The sequence below is a fragment of the Echinops telfairi genome, unplaced genomic scaffold, assembly GCF_000313985.2.
Source record: "Echinops telfairi isolate 266 unplaced genomic scaffold, ASM31398v2 ScPeMD7_5167;HRSCAF=5991, whole genome shotgun sequence".
Taxonomy (NCBI): Eukaryota; Metazoa; Chordata; class Mammalia; order Afrosoricida; family Tenrecidae; genus Echinops; species Echinops telfairi.
In genome coordinates, this window is record NW_022109066.1 from 3,919,722 (window position 1) to 3,941,531 (window position 21,810).

At 53.2% G+C, this 21,810-nt stretch overlaps 1 protein-coding gene across 1 annotated transcript in view; it reads right to left on the reverse strand.

The window, feature by feature from the left end:
• The window catches only part of LOC101662846 (glutamate receptor ionotropic, kainate 4), a 234,021-nt gene that overhangs the window by 44,356 nt on the left and 167,855 nt on the right, over nucleotides 1-21,810 (reverse strand). The window contains exon 11 of the mRNA XM_004716267.2: nucleotides 2,297-2,410. Coding sequence (XP_004716324.2) covers nucleotides 2,297-2,410 — 114 coding nt within the window. The remainder of the gene's footprint in view (nucleotides 1-2,296; nucleotides 2,411-21,810) is intronic.

The following is a 21,810-nucleotide window of genomic DNA, read 5'->3' on the forward strand; positions in this document are numbered from 1 at the left end:
CACAGAACTAGACAGAGTGTCAGAGAGCGGACTTTCTGGTACTTTCTAAGCATAGTGCCTCACACACAGAATGTACCAGTAAATATTTGTTGAATCAACGCATACACTGTCAGCTCTGCTTAGTGTCCGTTGTTCGTTTTTGGCTCAGCATGGCTCTCTGTTGTAAGTCAGATCTGAGCAGCCAATGTGGTGCCTCCTGACAGAGGCTGGGATCGGCGAGGGGCCGACCAGACAGGGGAACGGACACAGCGAGAGGATGGTGGGACACTTGCAGTTATCAAATTTGGGATGCCCACAGGATTGATGAATGGGAGTTTAATTCTGGCCAGAGTTGATATTCAGTGATGTGCTATGTGGGGAAGGTCACCTAGCACAGGGATTACCAGGAGGTGGAAACTCCCGGGCACGTGCCTTCAGCCACCAGGTACCTGATGGGTCACAGGCTCACGAGTAGGGCTCTCATGCCCTCAACCAAGTAATCAAGGTCCCAGCCTGGGTTTGAGACCTGCCCACGGCAGGAGAGGGTCTGTGTGTCTCCATTTCCTTCAGATGGCTTCTCAGAGCTCAGGAAGGAACCCAAGAAATGGTGCTGGCCTACAGACTGCCTAGGTATGGGCATGCTGATGCAGTGGTGACAGGAACACTGTCCCCCGCCGTCGGAGACCTGGGTTCCAGGCTCAGCCTCTGTAAGCGTTCAAGTGTGACCATGGTTTCCCTGTCTTTCTGACATGAAGGATAATCCCTGCTGCCCTCTTTCCTCACATGACAGTCCTGAGGACCAGATGGGAAAGGGTGCCCACAAGGGCCTGGCACAAGTTCAATGGTCAGAGGAATGAACAGACCCACCACTTCGGAACAGGGGGTACTTCGGGCATGGTCAGAGAATGGATCTGCGGACGCTGAGCTTGCTGAAGGGTGCCGGGACTGCTGTGGAAGCCCTCAGGGAAACACAATCACATAGGATTGAGGAGAAGAGAAAGGACCACACACATTTGGGTGGTGGCCAGGTTGCAGAACGTGCAGGCTCAGTACGCGCACGTCTGGGCGTGAAGCCTGCTCTCCACGTGCTTGCGAGAGGCTTGTCAAGGTGTTCAAATCCGTCCGCACTGTACTCGCCTCGATCCTCAAGTCAGAACAACTTGGCCCTTCGTGGGGCCTAGGATAGGGCTTGGCACACAGTAGGTGCTCACTGAGCAGGTACTATTATCAACGTGAAAAGGAGGGTGGGGAGAGGGGCTGGGAAGGATCAAACTAATCTGACCTCCCCGGGGACCCATTTAGATTGATTCTAGCTGTTAACATCTTCTGCCTTCTTTCCCATTGAGGCTTGTATGTTTTACTTTGTTATTATTGTTAGTTAAAAAAGAAATGTTTTCCTGTACCTGAAATGCAGGATAGGTAAATCTATAGTGACAGCAATTGGATTAATGGTTCCTTGGGGATATGGCAGGGGAGGTAGGGTTGGGGCGGGGGAATGAGGAGCTAATAACAATGGGTACAAGAAGGAAGCAAACATTCTAAAACTGATTAAGGTGATGATGATTGCACAACTCTTCTTGATGGGATTAACTACTGAATTGTACAAAATGTAAATTACATACCAATAAAACCATTGGGGAAAAAACCAACCTCCTTCATCCACAAATGGGCATATGAATAGCAATGCTGGCTCTAACCAATGCGCATAGTTTTCAGTCCCAGCTGAGTACTGAAGCTGCTGACCCCCTACCCAATGGAGAGTATACAATGGCTAAGGGTGACATCCATCTTCAGCTGCCCTACTGATATATTTTCAGATTCCTTTTTTTTTTGGTGGGGGAGATGGGCAGAAGAGGAGACAGGCCTGGTATATGACATTAGATTAGCTACTCTTTATTCATCAGCACAGATCGTCTAGACGGGCGGGACTGGATGGGGCCAACAGGTTGGAGGGGTGGACCAGGAGAATCTGCGCTGACTTTATGGGAGCTGAAGAGCCCCAAGCCCAGGAGAAAGCAGAGTGAGCAAGGGCCCAGCCTTGACACGCTTTGTCCCAATGGCTGAGCAGTCACTCCTGGCCACCCCGGTTCAGTGAGGTGGAAGCCATGTTCATGGATAAGCCCACAGGTGTGACTTTTCCATCCCCACAGTGTACAAGTCCATGCAGCTGGATGCAGGGGAAAAAATAACCCAGCCCATTTGCATCTAAGTCTTCGAATCTAAATATTTCCGTGAGTCACTCATTATTACCATATAGCTGAGTGTTTGCATGCAAATAACTGTAATGACATAAATGCTTATAAAATAAGTCTCTTACCATATGAACGCGGTAAAGAATGCTAATTCCCAGAGTCATGAATGGCTTCGAGAAATCAATCACCTTCTCCCGCTCAGCTGTGATGGTGAGGCCGGCCACGGCCAGGTCTGCCTTCTGCAAGGAGCAGAGAGAGCTCATCAGTGGGGCGGCCACGCGAGATGGGGACGCAGGGCTATCGAACCAGAGGCCATCACCCTGGGGATGTCCGTGTGGTTTCTCAATGCTGAGAGCGACTCTCAGGAGCCACAGCAGGTAGCAGATTGGAACAAGCCCTTGTGGCAGGAGGTGCGTGTTGAGGCTCCAGCTCATGTTCATCGGAAGCTGAGCAGTTGCAATTGAGTCAATTCTGACTCACGGTTACCACATGAGCATTCTCTTGGGAATAAGATTGTGAGGGGTGTCTTCAGGTGCCTCTGGGTGGTTCGGACCTCCAAGCTTTCAGTTAACAGTTCAGTGCTCAACCTTTGTTTGGAGGTCAAAATCAAACCCACTGTCATTGAGTTGACTCCGGTTCAGCCTGACCCTCACAGGGTTTCTGAGACTATATATCCTTACAGGAGTTGGCAGTCTCATCTTTCTCCAGCAGAGTGGCTGGTGGGTTTGAACAGCCAACCTTGCTGTTGGCCACCTCAACACAGAACTCTCAGGGCTCCTTCATTTGCGTTCACACAAACTCACTGTTAGAGTCCATTCTGACTCACAGTGACTCTACAGAGCAGAGTAGAATTGTCTCTTTGTGTTTCTGAGGCTGTAAATCTTTCCAGGGGCAGAAAGCCTCATCTTTCTCCTGAGCGCTGTTTTGTTGTTGTTGTTGCTGCTTTTAATGTTTCGGGAGCACCTCAACACATGATCCACGATGTCACCAGGGCTCCCTTCATTTGAGTTTCTTAAACTCACTGCCATCAAGTTGATTCCAACTCATGGAAACCCTATAGGTCAGGTTAGAACTGTCCCTGCGTGTTTCTGAGATCTTACCTCTTCACAGGAGTAGAAAGCCATGTCTTTTTCCTGAGAGGTGGCTGGTGGATTCAAACCATAGACCTTGGGGTTAGCAGCCCATTGTGTAATCACTATGCATCCAGGGCCTCTCTTGTTTGAGTTTAGACACCTCTAAATGTGTAAACCATCATGATCAGACAGCCCAGAGATAGTCCTGGGAAAGGGGGCTACCCCAAACCAGGGGAACATTGGCAGAAAGGGCTTCTAGATTCTCACCATTTAGTTGTTTCTTAATTCAACTTATTCATTCAACAAAGCTTCAGTAAGACACTTTGGTGGTGGCTGGGGGCTGGGGGGACAGGTTATAGAAAGCTAAATTATTGGGATCACGGAAATTAGAACACAATCTACCAACCCTATTCACTGAGGTACAGAGACCCAGATGCGGAGTGAGCAGCCAGAGGCCACACAGCGTATCTGAGCCAAGCTGGGAGCTCAGACCTTCAGGCTCACTGGCCGCTTGGGCTGCTGCTGTTAAGGCAAAAATGCAGGCGCCACAGAAGGAACATTAAAAAAAGTCACCGGTGCTTTTCCAAAATATCAAATCACCAGGATTTGTTCTGAGAAGATGGCCTTCCTGTTCTCTCGGCACCTCAAGTGTCCACATCTGATGGGAGTCTGTCCTGCCCTGATGGTGCCTTCAGTAAGTATTGGATGGATGATCGCAAGGTTGGTGGTTCGAATCTGCCAGCTGTTCCACTGGAGAGAGAGGAAGCTGCTCCCATAGATCTACAAAGTCTCAGAGACACTCTATATGGTCATTACGAATCAGAAACAACTCAATAACAGTGGGGTTTTTTTGGAGGGGAAAGAAGATGCTACAAGTTTCCTTAGTATTCTTCTCTGTGTGGTTGTCCTTCCTTATGTCTAATTTGTGTCTGTCGTGTTGCAAAGCAAGTCCACTCCCAATTGGTCTTTGAGAAAGGTGGAGCCCAATCATCACAATGGCGTTCATTAAACTATCATTGTGTACTGGAGATCTTCTGCCCAGTTCCTCCATGAGTACTGAGTCAGGTGAACCAGGCGAGACAGGAAGAGGCTGTGAGCCCTGTGGGCACATGTACCCCCTAGGGGAGCGTGGGGTAATGCCAAGAGAACAAGCTGAGCCGGGAACTCCGGCTGCCCAGCTCTGTCTCTGCATGGACGCTCCCAGGCACTGGCCAGCAGGGAACCATACAAGGTGCTTTGCAGAGCGGGGGTCGAGGGTAGAAAGGAAAGAGCTCAGACCGGGCGCTGGTGTGGAAGGCAGAGCATGGGGCTTCCTGGTTTCTGCACTCAGGCCAAAGAGTGGAAGGCTCACGCACCTCTACCTCTGAGGGCTTGTCTAGTGGCAGTGGTGCATGGGGGCATTTGAACCTGATGCTCTGAGTCCAGACTGTACTCCAGTACAACTAATCTAACCCCCAGAAAAAGATCTATAATTTGATTTTCTCTTGCAAACCTGCCCAGCGCATCCCAGGGAATCGTGACAGAGACTCACAGATAGTCCCATGCCTTTGTGACAGCTCGTTGAGTTCCTCTGATTGGGGCAGAGCTTGTCTTCAGGTCTAGTCCAGGGAATCGTGACAGAGACTCACAGATAGTCCCATGCCTTTGTGACAGCTCGTTGAGTTCCTTTGATTGGGGCAGAGCTTGTCTTCAGGTCTAGTCCAGGCTTTGTCCTCATCAACTAACCAGGTCCAGTCACTTCCCGTCGCTAGGTTTTCTTCAGCTAGGCCCCAGCTCAAGGGGCCGAGTAAGAGGGGAGTCCCTGGGTGGTGTAAGTGGTCAACGTGCTGGGCTGCTAACCCAGAGACACCTTGGAAGGAAAGCCTGACCACCGAGTTCCCAAATCAACCCTGGAAGCCCTTATGGCGCTCAGCCCCGCTCTGACACCGCGCAGCGCAATGAGTCAGCATGGACTTGCCAGTGGCTGGTGGCGATGGCTGGCCAAAGAGAATGCTTTTCTGTAAACGGCGATTCTCAATGCACGGTCTGAGGGCCACCTGCATCAGAATCACCTGCAAAGGTTACTGACTGAACCAGAGGGTCCTCAGACCCCCTGGGTCAGGCTCTCAGGCAGCAGGCCTCAGGAATCTGTATTTACAACACGTTTGCAGGTGGGTCTGACTTATACTAATATTCAACCATCCTGTTTATGACCTAGGCCCTGGACAGATTGGCTTCCCCCGTGGTTTACATCGCAGCTCCTTTGACTCTTTGGCTGATGCGAAAGATGGAGGAAAAACGGTGATGAAATGACATGCTTCTGGACACAAACACATTGGATTCCTACTAAATCTTTGCTAAAAAGGTAGACAGACAGGCAGGCTGGCCCTGCTTCTCCACCGCAGGGGATTTATGATTTATGTACAGGACGAGAAATCCACTGGCAAGAGCCAGCTTCTTCTCCCTCTCGACCTCAATTCTCCATCCCCAATTCACATTCAATCAGCAGACACAGCCACGTGACTCGGCACAGGTTAACAGCCCCGGGACCTTCCACGGTGAGGCCAGGCTTAAAAGAAACTGCAGTGCACATGTAAGCGGTTTTTAATAAAAAAGAAAGTGGCAAACGGCTCATTGGACTCATTTTGTGGTTCTCCAAGAGAATGCTGATTACTGCTATCGCGTGAATCAACCTTTGGGGGAAGAATGGGGTTTGATTAGGAGATGGTTAGTGTGCAGCTTGGGGGGACACTTTAGAGGGTGGCTCGGGCCTTTCGGAACCTCGGCCTCTCGATGAGGTCACGCAGGCTGGAGCTCACCCTCGCAAGCATGGCGACAGGGAACCGCCAAGGCCAGGCAGGCAGCATACCAAACCTGTGCGTAAGGTTCGCACAAATCCGCGGCGGGTCCTGCCCACCCCGTAGGGGCGAGAACAGGGAGGCGTGAAGGCGTCAAGGTGAAGGTGGGGAACATGAAGTGATGAGACCTGTAAGAGCTGAGCAGACGACAGCGCTTTCTGGTCATCAAAATAGGCACAAACCAGTTCACCGAAGAACACAGCTCCTTCCTCAAGTTTCTCTCCCCCACCGGCAGCGGCCGGCCTGTGGCTGTCCTCTCCGACACTTACAAAGGCTGGCCGACAATGACGTTGTCCTGAGGTGCCACGGAGTGGCTGCTGGCTCCCGGCGACCCGTGGGACAGAGGGTTCCCCACAGTGCCCCTGAGGCTGCAGTCTTCACAGGACCAGCCCACGAGCTCTGTCCCACGGTGCCGTCGGGGGCTCAAGCCACGGACCTTCTGGGTGCGCAGCGGAGCGCTTAGTGTGCCATCAGGGCTCTCAGTGGCATCATGGGACAACAGTTCCAGGAGGAGCGGAAGCAGGACAGGACGTCCTCCCACGAGGGGCTGTCCTGTGGACAGAGGGAAGGACCACGGACACAGGGATGGTGTTTGCCCGAAGCTCAGACAGGGTGTTTCTATAGCCCAATAGAAGGGCCGAACACCTGCTTGCTGCTGGCACTGTGATCGCCTCCCTCCCTGGCCAGTCAATGACAGGTCAGGCGGGGAAAGCAGCAGGGACGGATGACCTTAAAAGAAAGTAAGCACATGTTTGCTTGTGTTTGCTTACTAATCTGCAGTGAATAATGTGGCACTCCCCCCCCCCACCCAATACGTTCCCAGATTTGGCTTCTAGCTATGGCTGGCCTCTGTGTGTCCCCATACTGGGACGGAGGGAGTGCCCAGCCCGAGAGGTACGCCTGGGCTCAGGAGTTCTGAGGTCCTCCTCCGTGGGAACAGTGGTTGATCAGCACGAGGCCCCTGTGCTTCCCTTGCACAATGGCGCCCCGCCCCTGGCAGGCAGGGGAGGTCGCCATGAGGTGGAAAGGGGCAGAGCCGAGCATCAAGAATCCGCGGAGGTCTTGTGGTGGCTGTTTTTTATGTTTAATTGACTCAGAATAGAACAGTCATTATCTACCCTGGTTTCATGGCACCCTGGGGTATCACCAACTATCTTTCGGGATGACATTATTCCAAAAGGTGGGCATTCATTTTACTTTACCTTACTGAGCAAGGCACGGTGCTGTGAAGCACCCCAGGGTGCGCCGGAAAACCCCGAGAACAACAGAAAGGGCAAACGTGCTGGGAAGCGACGCCGGGCTAGGGCGAGAGCTTGTCCAGGCCCTTTCTTGCTCTGGCCACAGACAGAGCTGCGGACAGGACAGCGCAGGACGAGTCGCAGCGGTGCTGGTGACCTTGGGTGCATCATTCCTCTCTTTGGGCCTCCATTTTCCTCAACTGGAAAACGAACAGGTTCATCCGGATGATGGCTAAGCGTGTTTTCAGCTTGAAAAGCCCAGGCTCTGACCGGCCTGGCTTAGAAGCGGTGTGGCCTACTTTACCATGGCCCTTCTCCACCCACAGAGAGGCGGGCCAGCAGAACCGCATCTACTTTACCATGGCCCTCCTCCACCCACAGAGACGGCGGGGCCAGCAGAACTGCATCTGCGGAGCCGTGGAGAGTGAGTTCTGAGCACAGAACCGCTTCCCAGAGGTCAGCAGACAGCAGCAGCTGACGGGCCCAGGCAGACCACTGTTTTCTCTGTGAAGGAATCCTAGAGATTGGGGGGGGGCGGGTAGAAACCTGAAAAGATGGGGGCCACCAGAGATGGAGGGTCTCACTGCCATCAAGTAGAATTGGACTCATAGAGCCCACACAGGGGCTTCTGAGACGGTCAGTATCTATGGAGCAACAGCCTCATCTTTCATCCAAGGAGTGCCCGGTGGGTTTGAACTGTCTACCCTGCAAAATGCCACAAGGGCTCCTTGAGAAGAAGGACGTGTAGGGGCAATGGTCTGAGAGTTCCGGCTGCTACTTGTGTGTGTGTGCATGTGTGTGCCACATGTACAGCTAGCTGTGCATCAATGTAGTCCCTCGGAGAGAAAGACCTCTCTCCTCTCTGCATTTGTATTGAGAACATGCTTTGAAGAGCTTTGTGTGCTGCTACCCAGAGAGCCCCTCTTTTATCTTGGGATGTTTGTGGAGTTTACAAGGGGGGTGCAGGCTGGGGCCAGCCTGGAGGTGACTTCCAAAACACACTCTCCTTTGCCGCATGGAGCTTAATAGGGGTCAGGGCCCTGCCACCGTAGCTATCAAAGCCCGGAGGCTCTGTGTGGTGGCTGCTCTTCTCCTGGGACGCAGGCCCTGGCAGAGATGAAGCAGGAGACAGCCTGCTCACCGCAGGTGCCCACTGTGTTTCCGAGGACCGACAAGGAAGGCAGCATCACATCCTGACTGTCTGGTGCAGCGTGTCCCTTTAGCTCCCTCTCCTCCCCCTTTAAACAGCTGCTGGTGGCCGAGTGGGTTGTGAGCTGGGTTGCTAAGAGATAGGTCAACAGTTCTAAACCACCAGCCACTCCAAGGGAGAAAGGGGAGGCTTTCTACTCCTGTAACCAGTTACGGTCTTAGAAACCCACAGGGCAGTTCTACCCTGCCGTATAGGGTCGCTATGAGTTGGAATCGACTGGATGGCAGTGGCAATGAACCCCCGACTTCACAATGACCTCTAGGAGCCCCACCCCGTTGGTGGTCCCACCCACAGGTGCAGCCCAGCCAATGAGAGGATGGGCGGGAGGAGCAACACCCATTCCAGGACCTGGCTCTGTCTCTTGCTGGGCAGACCATCTTTGGGCACCTCTTGGGGCTTCCGGAGTGCGTTTTCTCACTGTAAAATGGCCAGGTGGAAGAACTGTGCCAATGGAGACTGCTGCCACCCTACTGAGGGGCTGTGAAGGCCATAGTGTGAGCAGGTGGGGCGCCTGGCCTTTACCGCTGACACTGGCCTGTCTGGACCCTGCCCCTCATTGCGTGTATGACCTTAGGCAAGCCATGTAACCTCCCAAAGTCTCAGTTCCCTTATATACAGACTGGGCATAAAAGCGCTACTTGGGGGGCCTGGCTGAGAAGGTGACGGACAGGGACAAGGCTTGTGGAGGTGTGGCATGGGGCTTGGTACAAAGTAGGGGCCCGACAGGAGTCTGCTGCAGGTCGGGGACAGTGAGGCGGCGGGAATGATGAACTTAACAAGGACGATCTTCTCAGCGAAGGCTCCAGGGAGCAATATCTGAGCCCAGCGAGGGGCAAGGGTGTTGGGAGCAGGCAGCCGAACCTTCCTCTGGAAGGGGCCGGGGCCCCTGCATACTTGGTCTGCCCTGGGTGGCCTAGGTCACACATATGGCTGTGCTCCCTGTAGATGCACATGGGGACCCCCCCGCCCCCCGCAGACCTCTTGGGCCCACAAACTCTAGGGGAAACCCCTAGACCTCCATCTTGGGAACTGACTCCCTCTCCACAGCCTCATCCCTGTTGTATGACTCTCCGCTGTGGGGAGCTGACTCCATGGCCTCTCTAGCTTCTGGTGACTTCTTGGATCCAGTGCACAATCTTTGACCCGTTTCTTCTCTGGCTTTTTCTCGCTGACCCCACCAGACCCCGCTTCTTGCCCTGAGGAGGCCAGCTGGTGACCCAGGCCAGCAGCTCTCTCACCCCGAGCCAGTCACATCTGCACACACCATGTTCCGTCTGCTGCTCGGGCCCCGGAGTGCCCCCACCGTCTTGCTGCCATTGATTTAACTCTGTAATGGCGTTACTTATCTCTGGGAGGCTCTGGGAGGCTACAGTGGGAATGAGAAAATGCCACTGAAGAGTAAGGTTGCACTGAGCATTGTCGGAAGCCTTCATTCCAAGGTAATTGTCTCTGGAGATCCTCTGTATATTGAAAAGGCTTACTGAATTCCAAGTAAGGCCAAGCCTGAGGCTGACATTATCCGTAAACACCCACGTAGGAAGGAGCTCGCTGTTTACCAAGCCTGACTGTCACAGGAGGGAGGATTAGACCTGAACGTGACATGGGACCACTGGGATGTGTTCTGCCAAGGGTCTGCTTTAAATATGGGGTGGGGAGGGTCTCCATCACCTCCACCCACCCAACTCTATCAGTGTTTCCCCAGCCAAGGCTGAGCTCACAGTTCATGGGATGCTTAACTTAACCTTGGGATGCTCAGTCCTTAACCTTGCTAAGCCTCTCAGCTGACCACAGTCGCAGGGCTCCGCCTGACCTTCCTAAGGAGGATTCAGAGCACCTTCCCTCTCCCTACTCTGTCTTCCTATGCCTCCACTGCCCTGACCCATTGGCACCAAACCAACTGGGTCCAACGCTCCAAGCTCACATTTCTCATCTGTAAAACGGGGCTGACAATTGCCAACTCAGGATTCTTGTGGGAGTCACCAGGATAATGCCTATGGCACCAGTGTCTGCCCTAGAGCAGCTGCTCCATCTGTGGGGGCTATTAATAGTCTAGCCAGAGTGCTCCTTAGAGGCAAGGATGACCAGACTTCCTCTCACGGACTTTGGACATGTGGTCAGGAGAGACCAGTCCCTGGAGAAAGACATCATGCTTGGCAAGGAGAGGGGCAGCAAAAAGAAGAAGCGCTTCCACAAGATGGACTCACAGTGGCTACATCAAGAGGCTCAGACCTAAGAACGATTGTGAGGATGGCACAGGACCAGGGCTGTTTCATTCTGGTGACCGTAGGTCACTGTGCATCAGACTGGACTCAACTGGACAGCACCTAACAGCCGCATGAATATCACTCTTCTGAGAAACTTCGCATCTACGCCAGCGCAACTACAGCTGCATCCTCTCTGTTAAAACAGTAGCCCTGAGGCCCACCCCTCTACATTCCAGCCTGCGACGCAAGCCCGTTGGTCTGGCCCATGACTTCAAGGTCAACCTCCCTTGCAGCTGTACCCATGGGAATCTCCCCTCCCTTAGCAGGGGGAGTCAGCTTGCTCTTGAACACACCTGTACTTTGCTGCAGCCACAGCTCAAAGTTTGCCATTTCCTCCACCTACGATGCCCATCCACCACTCCACCATGGACCCTTCAGGGTCCACTTGTACTTTACCTCCTCCTCAAGTCCCCCCCACCCTCACCCCCCAGACCATCTGCCCAGGAACAAATTCCCTCTCCTCACTATACAACCCAAGCAAAGCAAGCACCACGTGCCCTGCCATCGAATGATGCTGACTCACAGTGACCCTAGAGGAAAGGGTAGAACTGCCCTGTGGGTTTCCGAGACTGTATCTCTAGAAGGCCCCGTCTTTCTCCTGCTGGAGTGGCTGTTGATTTTGAACTGCCGAGCTTGCAGTTAGCAGCCTCATGCATAACCAGGGTCTTAGAATGGGGTTCCTGGACTCACACTCATACTCTGCTATGTGCCAGCAGTGTGGCCTTGTAATGAACCAGGCTTTTCAGTGTCCATCCATGGAGTGGGCAGAACAGACAGGGCTGGAACTTGGTGGGAACTGGCTGGCCTTCCAAGGGCTTACTGTCCTTCCGCCGTTGACACGGTGCAGTCTGACCACGTCCTACTGCTCTGTGTTAGTGGGAGCGTGTGGAGCTTTTCCTTGCGGTCAGGTTTCTTCTGTCTTACACGGGCCCCGGCTCTCGTGGTGTTACCATACAAAGCCCTCCCCTCAGAGAGTGTCTGTGGGGATCGCGTGAGGAGCCCATTCAAAGCTCCTAGAGCAGAGCCTGGCACAGATGAACACTCAACAAATGTAAGCTGCGCTCTTGATTGTTGCTGACAGTCTCTCCCCTGATAGTGTGCTTAGTAAGTCCAGGGCCAGATCTTTAAAAAAAAAAAAAAAGTAACATAGACTGTGTTGCACTTTAGAGGCAACAATTAATGCTCAACCATGAATTAGTTCCATTTTACAGGCAAAGAAACCGAGGCCCAGACAGACTGCCAATTGCTCAAGTGCACACAGCCAGGATCAGGAGATGCTAGCTGTAGGCCTGCCGGTCGGACTGCATACGCTGCTTTCTGGTCATGCATTTGCCCAAAGCAGGGGCACAATAAGTCCCTAAGGAGCAACCAGTGTCGCCAACAGCCGGCGGGCAGAAAGAGAGCCCCTCACCAAGGCCAGCCCGAACCAGTCCGCCTCTGACTCTTGCTGAAGCCCCTTCTTGTTGACAGCCCAGCCAGGAGGGGTTTTGGCAGGCTCCTTATGCAGGAGGGGTTGTGTCAGGCGCCAGAAAGACACAAGCAGATTCCGAGCTGGCTACAGACCTGGTTTGGGCTAAAGGAAAATGTAAAGCTCTAGGCCCCCCACTAGAGGGCCCCCTTGCCCCTTGCCCCCTCCACAGACCCTGTTCCCTTTAAGACCTTGGACAGTGTCACTTGGTGCACCCAAGCAGAAGAGGTTTGGCTCCATACTCCAGTAGGGTGGCCTAAGGCTGTCAGTGGAGGGGTGTTAATTACACCCTGGGAAGGGAAGAAGCTGACAGGCCTAGCCCGAGCCAGGGCCCGGGAGCTGCTTCCAAATTCTCTCCGGGGCTGTACAGTCTCCCTCTGTGCTGTACAGTCGAGCAGATCAACACCTGCTCTCGGCCCATTTCAAATGAGATTATCTTCTCACTTCTGGTTTGGATCGATTTACCTGCTGGGTTTCTCCCCTGCCACCCTGATGACTCCCATCTCGTGAAATGCCCGGGAAGCTTGTCATGACTCATGGGGTCACCAGGCTACACAGCTCAGGGATGCGAAGGAGACAGGGACGCTCCCTCCCACTCCTGGCTCCTCCGCGGGCAGAGTTATCATGTTGGCTTCATAATAGCATGCCTTGTAAGCTGCGCATCTGCTCTCCTGCCTCATGAGTCAGGCTGCCTTTCCACTCCACCCACAGTGGGCTGGGGCCCAGCAGAAACTCTTAGGGGTCACATGACACCTGCAGACTGCTCGGTGGTGTCGTTGTCCACTGGGGAGACAATGGAATGTCAACCCATCACTTCTCTCTTCTTCCAGGGACAGGGAGTGGGCACAGGAGAAGCGCATGGTGCCCAACTGGCCACCCATCTCCCTTACTCTCACATATACACTGCATGCCTGCAGGTCCCCCAAAGACAGTCCTTTATCTGTGCAGAGGGAGGCCCTGCTCAGAGGCTTTACAGACGAACCAGAGCCCCAATCTGGAGGCTTCATGCAGGCTGACTGGGCCCCGGCCTACAGAGATGAAGCAGAGGTCCAGAGGGCCATTAACATGCCCGGAGACGCTGCAATGCCAGCCTCGGGTCCCACTGTGCCCCGTGCTATTTCTCCAAGTGACAGTCTGCTCCCAGGGCTGGATGAATTTCTTTAGAGTTAAATTAAAACCCCCATGAAATATTTAGTTGGCTGAGCGCAGGGCTGTGCGATGGGCCCATGAGGTAGCTTTCAGGAAAGGATCAGACTGGAACAAACCCACAGAAAGAAGTGGCGCCCGGCCTTACGATGCAGGACATCTTCACGCAGGACATCTTCACGGGGCAGACAGCCTTAGCCTTCTCGCATGGAGCAGCTGGTGGGTTTGAACAGCTCATCTTGTGATGACAAGCGCAATGCTTAACCCACAGCATCACGAGGAGAGAAAGAGTGGCAATTCGTTGGCCAGTGAGGCTGTGTGGCACTCAGGTCACAGCTGGGGCGGGTACCGCTTAGCTTGTGACCTCGGTCAAAGGCTCTTCATCCTGGCTAATGGGCCATCTTGCCCTTTGGTGTCAGACACTGATGCTTGAATGGCAGGCCTGCCATTCCTCAGCTGGGCTTCAGTTTCACTAACGTGGGTAGAGTGATGCGACCTCTCGTGGTTGTCAGGAGGGTTAAGCCCAATCACTTGTATCAATGGAGCTCAAGTGCAGGCCTGCCTCTTACAAGTCCCTCTCTGGCTGGAGCCCCAACCCCCCTGCCTTTGAGGCAATTCCGACTCCCAGTGCCTCTATGGGGCAGAATTAAACTGGTCCCTAGGGGTTGCAGGCTATTGGTCTTTAAAGGAGCACATGGCCTCATCTGTCTCTTGAGGGTTGGCTGGTGGATTCAAACTGCTACCTTCAAAGTTAGCAGCCTACCGCTAACAGAAATAAGCCGCTGCGCCACCAGGCTCCTTGATTGTCCTCAAGCCCAACTCCACTGACAGCCAGTGGATTCTGACTAATAACCTAAAGTTCAATCCAAACCCACTGCCACAGAGCCAGTTCTGACGCAGAGCACCCCTGTGACAGAGTAGCGTGCTCCCTGCGGGTTTTGGAGGCTGTAAATCTTTACGGGAGTAGAAACCCTCATTGTTCTCCCATGGCGTGGCTGCTGAGTTCGAACTGCTAACCATCTTATGGTTAGCAGCCCAGTACATAACCCACCACACTGGCCAGAGAGTGGCTTGACCAAGCCAGGGCACCTTGTGTTGTTCTCCAGAGGCCCTCCAGAGCCTCCTCCTTAATCGTTTTAATGGGCCTCTTTAACAGTCTAGTGAGGTCTTTTAACCGCCACCCCCCCTCAAAAAACAAAACAAAACAAAAAAACCTTCATAGAAATAGTTAGTTTTACAAACTGTAAATTTCCACTTTTTTGGTTTGCAGTAGCACATACAGTTCTTTACATAGTCAGAACTGGAGGTAGGTCTAAGGCTGTTGCTGGCTGCTGCCAGTTCATGGGCTCTGGTTGTTGAGCGGTAGGCCTAAGAGCAGCGCCCCCACACTCCCCCGAGTTACAAAGTCACAGGTCCAGGTAGCACCTCCATGGCTTGCTGCCCATGCTCAGAGTTGAAGAGAACACTAACAGCCACCCTTGACTCCGGGAGACGCACAGAGGGAAATGTTTGTGGGCTCCCTCGATTCTCTGCCTAGATCTTCGGGCCCCCATGGAGCCCGGAGGAATTCACGTGGATGCTCTCAGCTGGTGGTTTTTAGGTGCCATCCACTTCCGACCCCTACACATGATGGAACGAAGCACCTTCTGGTCCTGCACGTCCTCGCAACCATTCCAATGTTGAGCCCGTTGCTGCAGCCACAGTGTCAATCCATCTCCTTGAGGACCTTCATGCTTGGTAGAGTAGAACACTCTCAGCTACTGGTGTGAATTCCAGCTCCATCGCATGGAGCGCCCATGCTAAGACATGATCCTGTGCTTGCTCACCGGGCAGATGAACCACACTGGCTTCTGTCCCCTTTCTGGAGCCCAAGTTCAAGGCCACCTTAAGACCTTTGCATTCACTCCTCTCCCTGGAATGCCCTGCCAGCCTGGGCCTGGCTGGCTTCTTGCTGTTCACTCAGGTGTCAGCTTCATCCTTCTTTGAGTGCCCATCAGTGGGGTCCCTCTCCCTGGACCCTCCCTGTCTCATTATCCTGCTAATGTTCTTCCCAGCAAAGACCACAAATTAAGATGATCTTGTTAATTTATTGATTCATCCATTTAGTATCTGTCAGAAACCCTAGCTGGCCTACTTTCTCTCCCATGCAGCTCTAAGGCCTAACCAGTATCTGGCATGCAGGCGGCACTAAATCAACAGTTGGTGAATGACAAAAAGACAAACCCAACTGGGGAATCAATCCTGGCTCACAGTGACCCCAAGGGACAGAGTCGAACTGCCCCACAGGCTGTCTGAGATTGGTACAAACAGACTCATCTTACTCCTGGGGAGTAACTGATGGGTTTTCACTTCTGGTTAGCAGCCCAACGCTTAACCCACTGCACTACCAAGGCCCCTCCCCTTAGTTGTTGAATGAAGGTATCATTCAGTGAATGTGTAGACAAATCAAAGGCAGTAGGAGTTTCAAGCACGGTCTTCTTTTACTGTGACTCTGAGCTGGCAACAAATTTGCAGTGGAATATTTTGATGGCAGCTTATACTCTAGGGGCCAGCTCTGCCCTGGACCAGCCACATCGTCTTTGGCACATTACTTGACCTCTCTGTACCCGTCTCCTGATCTTTAAAATGGACATAATGGTGCATCTCTTACAGGGCTGTTGTGAAAACGAAGAAGAGCATGCCAGTGACCAGACATCGGAAATGCTTTACAAGTGCAAGCCGTTATGATTTCGTTACGATTTCAGAATCAATATCATTTTTTTTTAAAAATGGTGGTTTCAGAAACATCAATGTAGATGTTGAATAGAGTGCAAACAGCCCCATGATTGGAAAACCAATACAGGATGCATTATTTATGTCAGACGGTGCTGCTGTCCTGCCGACGTGGCGGGAAGGAAGATTGGGTGGAGCAGCAGCAAGGATTGTATGGAGGCCCTGAGAACCTGATTTCCCTAGCAGCACCACCACCGTGGCCATCTGGAGACCCTCCCACAATGTACACGCCCATCAAAGAGAAGCTGAGGCAGGTCTCAGGAATGAGGGTTCAAGGGGATGTGCTCATTTCTAACCCAGAGGCCCCTTTTTCCTGACCCAGTGGAGGAAGCCTCCAGTCTTGGCGCTGTGATTAAAGGCTCTGCACTTGGCCACTGCGGGGCACGGCCTGGGGTGCAGCGTGGGGCCCTGAATCGAGGAATGTTAACTGGCCCACAGGCTGGCAGCTCTAATTGGACAAGAACGGGGCTGGAGCTGACCAGCCAGCTCTATAGGGGCCTGTGGGTACCCGGCCATGTGGGTGGCTGTGTCCAGCAAGCTCAGGCAGGCTCGGGCACACGGCTGGGCTTCTGTGACAGCGGGATCTGACAGTCCCACCAGCTCACGGTGCGTCTTTCTTTATTTCCTTTCTGGCTTGTCAGCCCTGTAATTGGGCACGGTGTGATGCACGGGCCTGTCTTTGCTGGGTGAAACAAAGCACCCCCAGTTGCTGAGAGCATTGCTGACAGCCAGAGAGAACTTCCAGAGGCCTCCCCTTTGCCTGCTCCCTTCTCCCAGTCAACTCTTGCTCCTGCTTCTCTCTCTGCTCCCTGGCTCTTGCTGGACAGAGCGAGTCCTGGCGCCCACTCTGAGCCTTGCCCTGAGCTCTCCCACTGTATCTTCAAGGGCGAACAATGGTTGGATCACCAGCTGGAAAGCCTTGAGCCTCTTCCCATTTCCTATCAGCATATGCACGAGTAGAAGTCACTTGGAAGGGCAATAGGGCTTTTTCTCAGGGATGCCCGCGGTTCATCTGGAGGGGGAGCTAGAGAGAGACCTGCGGTAAAGTGGGCTGCATCCACTCTTCCTGGTGTCACGGAAGTGTCTTTGCTCTGTTTGGGGGAGGTGTGCCACACTGTTAACATGGCTCCTGTGCCCATCAGCAATTACACTTCAAGGGGCTTCGTACACAGGTGGTCTGGCTGTGAGCCCCATAGCAACCTTGAAGGCAGCCTATTCTAAGAGGTAGAAGAGGAAGCTCAACAGAACTTTAGAAACAAGCTGACTAACATCTGGTTGATTCCTCTCAGAGTGAGGAGCCCTGTAGGACAGGGCAGGACTGCCCCTGTGGGCTTCACAGACTGGACTCCTCGCTGGAGCAGAAAGCCTCATCTCTCTCTCAAGGGGAGGCTGCCCTGCAGTTAGCAGCCTACTGCATGACTGCTGTGCCACCATGGCACAACACAGCGACAATGTGGCAGTTGCTTCTCAGCCTTTTGGCAATGATCGTGTGCAGGAACAAAGCTAGGTGGTATGGAAAGAAGGGAGAGGAGATGGAAGTGCAGGGATGGATGTGGAGGTGGTGTGTCGTCAGGGTGGGGGGAGGCACAAGGCGGCCTCCTGACGTGGATCGTGGTGTACTTCTTGACCTGGGCCGTGGTGACGTGAATAGTTTCCTTGTGCTAATTCAGCCAACGATCTTTACCATCTGCAACCCCTTCTGTGTACACGCAGAAGATAACAACGTGTTTCGGTCTTGCCTGGAGCACCTGGGTAGGAGAGAGAATCCAGGCAACTCTTGCCTCTCCTGACCATATTCGGTCTCTGTCCGGCTACCTGCATGCCTGAGACTCAACACTCTGATGATTGTGTGGGGTGCAAAGCCTCCCCGCCACACAGGGGCTTGAGGGACCTGTGTCACAGCTCGTGAGTTCATACGAACACAGGGAAGGCCTGGCCAGAATCTGGTGTGTCTGTTTAAACATGTGGTTGCTTCTAATTCAAGAAGGGGTGAAAATGGACTTCTGTACATTTTCACCAGGTTTACAGTTGAGTGGAGGAAAGTCCTGATTCCTCATCTGGTCCAAACAGTGGAACAGCTGTTCAAACTCCCTTGGGATCTCTCCTCATATGCTGTGAGCAAGAGGCAAAGCCCAGGGGAGCCCGGCCTCCCTGCTGGGGCTGCAGTCACTCTCCAGTACTTGCCAGCCCCCTCTGGGAGGGTCCTTACAACAGATAGGACACAGGCCAGGATGTCCTGGGTCCCACAGCCTTGTTCTCCAAGTGCTTCCTGAGACCTGCCCACCAGGACCTGATGGCGAACCAGAGCTGTCATACGGCCTGACAGGACGCCAAGTCTGTGACCTCGGGAGGTTACTTAGCCTTTCTGAACTTGTTCTCTCATGAGGAAAGCAGAGACGATAACAGTTTTTATTTCGTGGGTTGTGAAGATTATATGAGTTAATGTGCAGGGCTGGACACACAGTGACGGCTCATTGAATGCTCAGAATTGACAGTGCAGTTCTGAAAGCCAGCCACGGAAGACCAGAGGGAGGTCTCCCCACAGCTGCTGTGGCACAGTTGGGGTCCTGCTGCGTGGGGACCACTGGGTTCTATCCCTGTGACTGGGCTGTTCCCGATTCTGGAAACTAGGTCCTACAGACCTGATTTCTGCTTTGGATTTGGCCACCCATCCTTGTCTCACACCAGCCTGCATGCTCCGTGCACTACCTGACCTCCCCCGCCTTTGGTCTTGATTGTCTGCCTGTGCTCCGCTGCCAGCCACACCCTGGCAGCCGGCCTGGTCCTGGCCCACCGCTCTGCTGCCGTCAGGCCTGCGTGGGGTGTCTCCTGAAATCAGAGCGGGATCCGTTTGGCAGGAGCTGACCATGTCCTTAGCAGCATTGCAAGCTCCTCGCCTGGACCGCATGCTGTTGTTTAACACGGGGCAGGCCTTTGCTTTGTCGTCTACAGGTAGATGAATGTCGAAATGTCGTGCAAATGTAGACACAGCGGGGGCACATGAGTTTGTCATCAAACAAAGGGACACATTCGAGGGCCACAGAAGACAGGGAACAATCCCACAGGTCCCAGGATGTAAGGAACAGAGGGAGGGAGGTGTCTCTCCATAGCTGCCAACACCATGCCGGGCAAGATTGGGCCGTGCCTGGCTCTCCTGCTGACAGCTGTGATATGTCCGTTGTTCCTGACAAGCTGCAGGATGGCAAGGAAAGCAGCCTGTGAGTAAGTGCCCCAGAGTGACTCATGACTCTGGCCAGGGACCGCTAGACAGAGAGGCCGAACCATGGCACTGGGCGGTGGAGCACCCCGAGGGCTTCTGGCGCAGATCCCTTTCCCCGGGAAGGGAGAGCCAGAGCACGGGGTGGGGGGTGCCAGAGGGGCTTTGAAGCAGGGTTATTTTCCACAGGAAGGCAAGGGATGAGCCCGGCCCGGCTGCTGGGGCAAGCAGGGAACCACAGCACGGCCCCGGTGATCCCAGGGCAAGCAGGCCGCGAAGCCTGCCGGCGCCGAGGGAGGCTCTGCGCTGTCATTCATTCTGTCTGCCACTACCCAGCTGCATGACCGGGCTGTTTCTAGCCTTTCTGTCTGTTTCCCGATTTAGAAAGTGGGGTACAGCCTTGTGAGGTTGATAAGGAGCCCTGGGGGCATACAGGTTATATGTTGGGCTGCTCACTGCAAGGTCAGCAGTTTGAAACCATGAGGGTCCCTGTGGGAGGAAGATGAGGCTCTCTACTTCCATCAAGAGTTATAGTCTCAGAAATTCACAGGGCCAGTTCATGAGAAATGAGCCCGGCGGAATAAAGGTCGGGTTGATAAGTAAGGGTCGGCAGTTCAAACCTACTAGCTGCTCCTCAAGAGAAAGGCAAGACTGTCTACTCCCAGAGAGATTTCCAGAGTTGAAATCAACCCGACAGTAGTCGGGAGTGGATTCACTATCATTAGAACAATTTTCAGTCGAGAGACAGGCACAGGAGCAGCACTGGGAGCGACCAGGGGCTTCACACAGCACACGGGAGTCTCAGAAGTCCAGACAGGTGGTCTGGGTGCCTGCTGCTGCCTCCTTCTTCCTGAGCACACATCTCGAAGGAAGTGCAGGCTGCCAGCTGATGCAGAGTGGGCTTATTCTAAAGCAGTGGTTCTCACCCTTCCTAATGCAGCGACCCTTTAATAGTTCCTCATGTTATGGTGACCCCCCCAACCATAAAATTATTTTCATTGCTACTTCATAACTGTCATTTTGCTACTGTGATGAATTAGGCGACCCCTGTGAAAGGGTCGTTCAAGCCCCAAAGGGGTCGCGACCCACAGGTTGAGAGCCGCTGTTCTAAAGGAAGCGAAGCAGTGTGTGAGTGGGTGGGGGTTCAGCAAACGCCCAGGCAGGCCAATCAAGGCTCCCTGGGTGAGGAGAGGAGGCAGGGTGATCTCAGGAGCAAAGCAGGGGACCGGAGCTCAATCTTAGCGTCAGACATTTAATGCCGGACAGCCCCACCCAAAGACAGGAGAGGACGTTGAGGTTGTTCAATTTCTTCTTTCATAAGATAATGTGAAGTGTGGGAAGTGGGGTTCATGAGCTGCAGGACAAGTTGTGGGGAGCTGTGGAAGGCAGAACCCAGGGAAGGGAGGCGGGTGTGGGGTGTGGGGGACCCAAGGGCAACTGAGAGGATACATCTCCATCCTGCAGCCCCCACTTGATGCATGCACCAGTACATGGAGGGGGCTGGGCTTCCTGTTACCAGTACTGGAGTCATCTGGAACCTACAAATGTGTTCAGCGTTAGCTGTTCTGTTGAAGATCCCTACCTTCTAGGGTCAAAATGTGGAATGGTTAGTTCTCTTTCAAATACTTTACAGTACCCCATCCATCTATCTATCCATCTCTATACCCATCTATCCACCCCATCACCCCTGAATGGTGACATATTCTGGGATTGATCCTGGTGCTGCCAATATAGAATAAACAAGACAGATGTAGCTCCTGCTCTCCGCATCTTTCAGTGAGGGCGTTATGGTGTGCCTGACCCATAGCGATATTTTGTTTATTTCTTAAACTAACCCAAAGGAGGTGCTATTATTCCCATTTTAAGGATGAAGGGAGTAGGGTTCAGCAACATGACATAGCTATTACAAATCCACATAGCACAGGAGAGGCAAAGCCATGACCCACACCCTTGATGACCAACAGAGAGTACATGGGGTATGAGGTCAGGTCTGACCAAGTTCTTCCCATTTCACCACTACTTGTATACCGGCAGCTCCCAAATAGAACTTGTCCCCAGTCTGCCCTCTGGCTAGCCTTCCTCCCTCCCTTACTGACTGATGGTTCTTCTCCACCTCAACCCACGTCACGTACTCTTCATCTTTGTCATCTAATGGTACTCTTTTGCTGTGTCCCATTTCTCAACCAACAACTTCACCATCCACCTGTCATCGAAGACAGAGTCTAGAAGTCAGTCTGCAGTCTTCCCACTGCCTCCCTTCTGTGCTTGATTCCCATTCAATAGCCAAGCCCCATCCATCTTCTCTCCAGAATGCCTGTTTAATTCATTACAGCTACTCACAGCTTATTGCTGCTACCATCATTCAGGCCTGAATTATTCAACAGCTAGCTTCAGACGAGGATGTGGAATGAGGG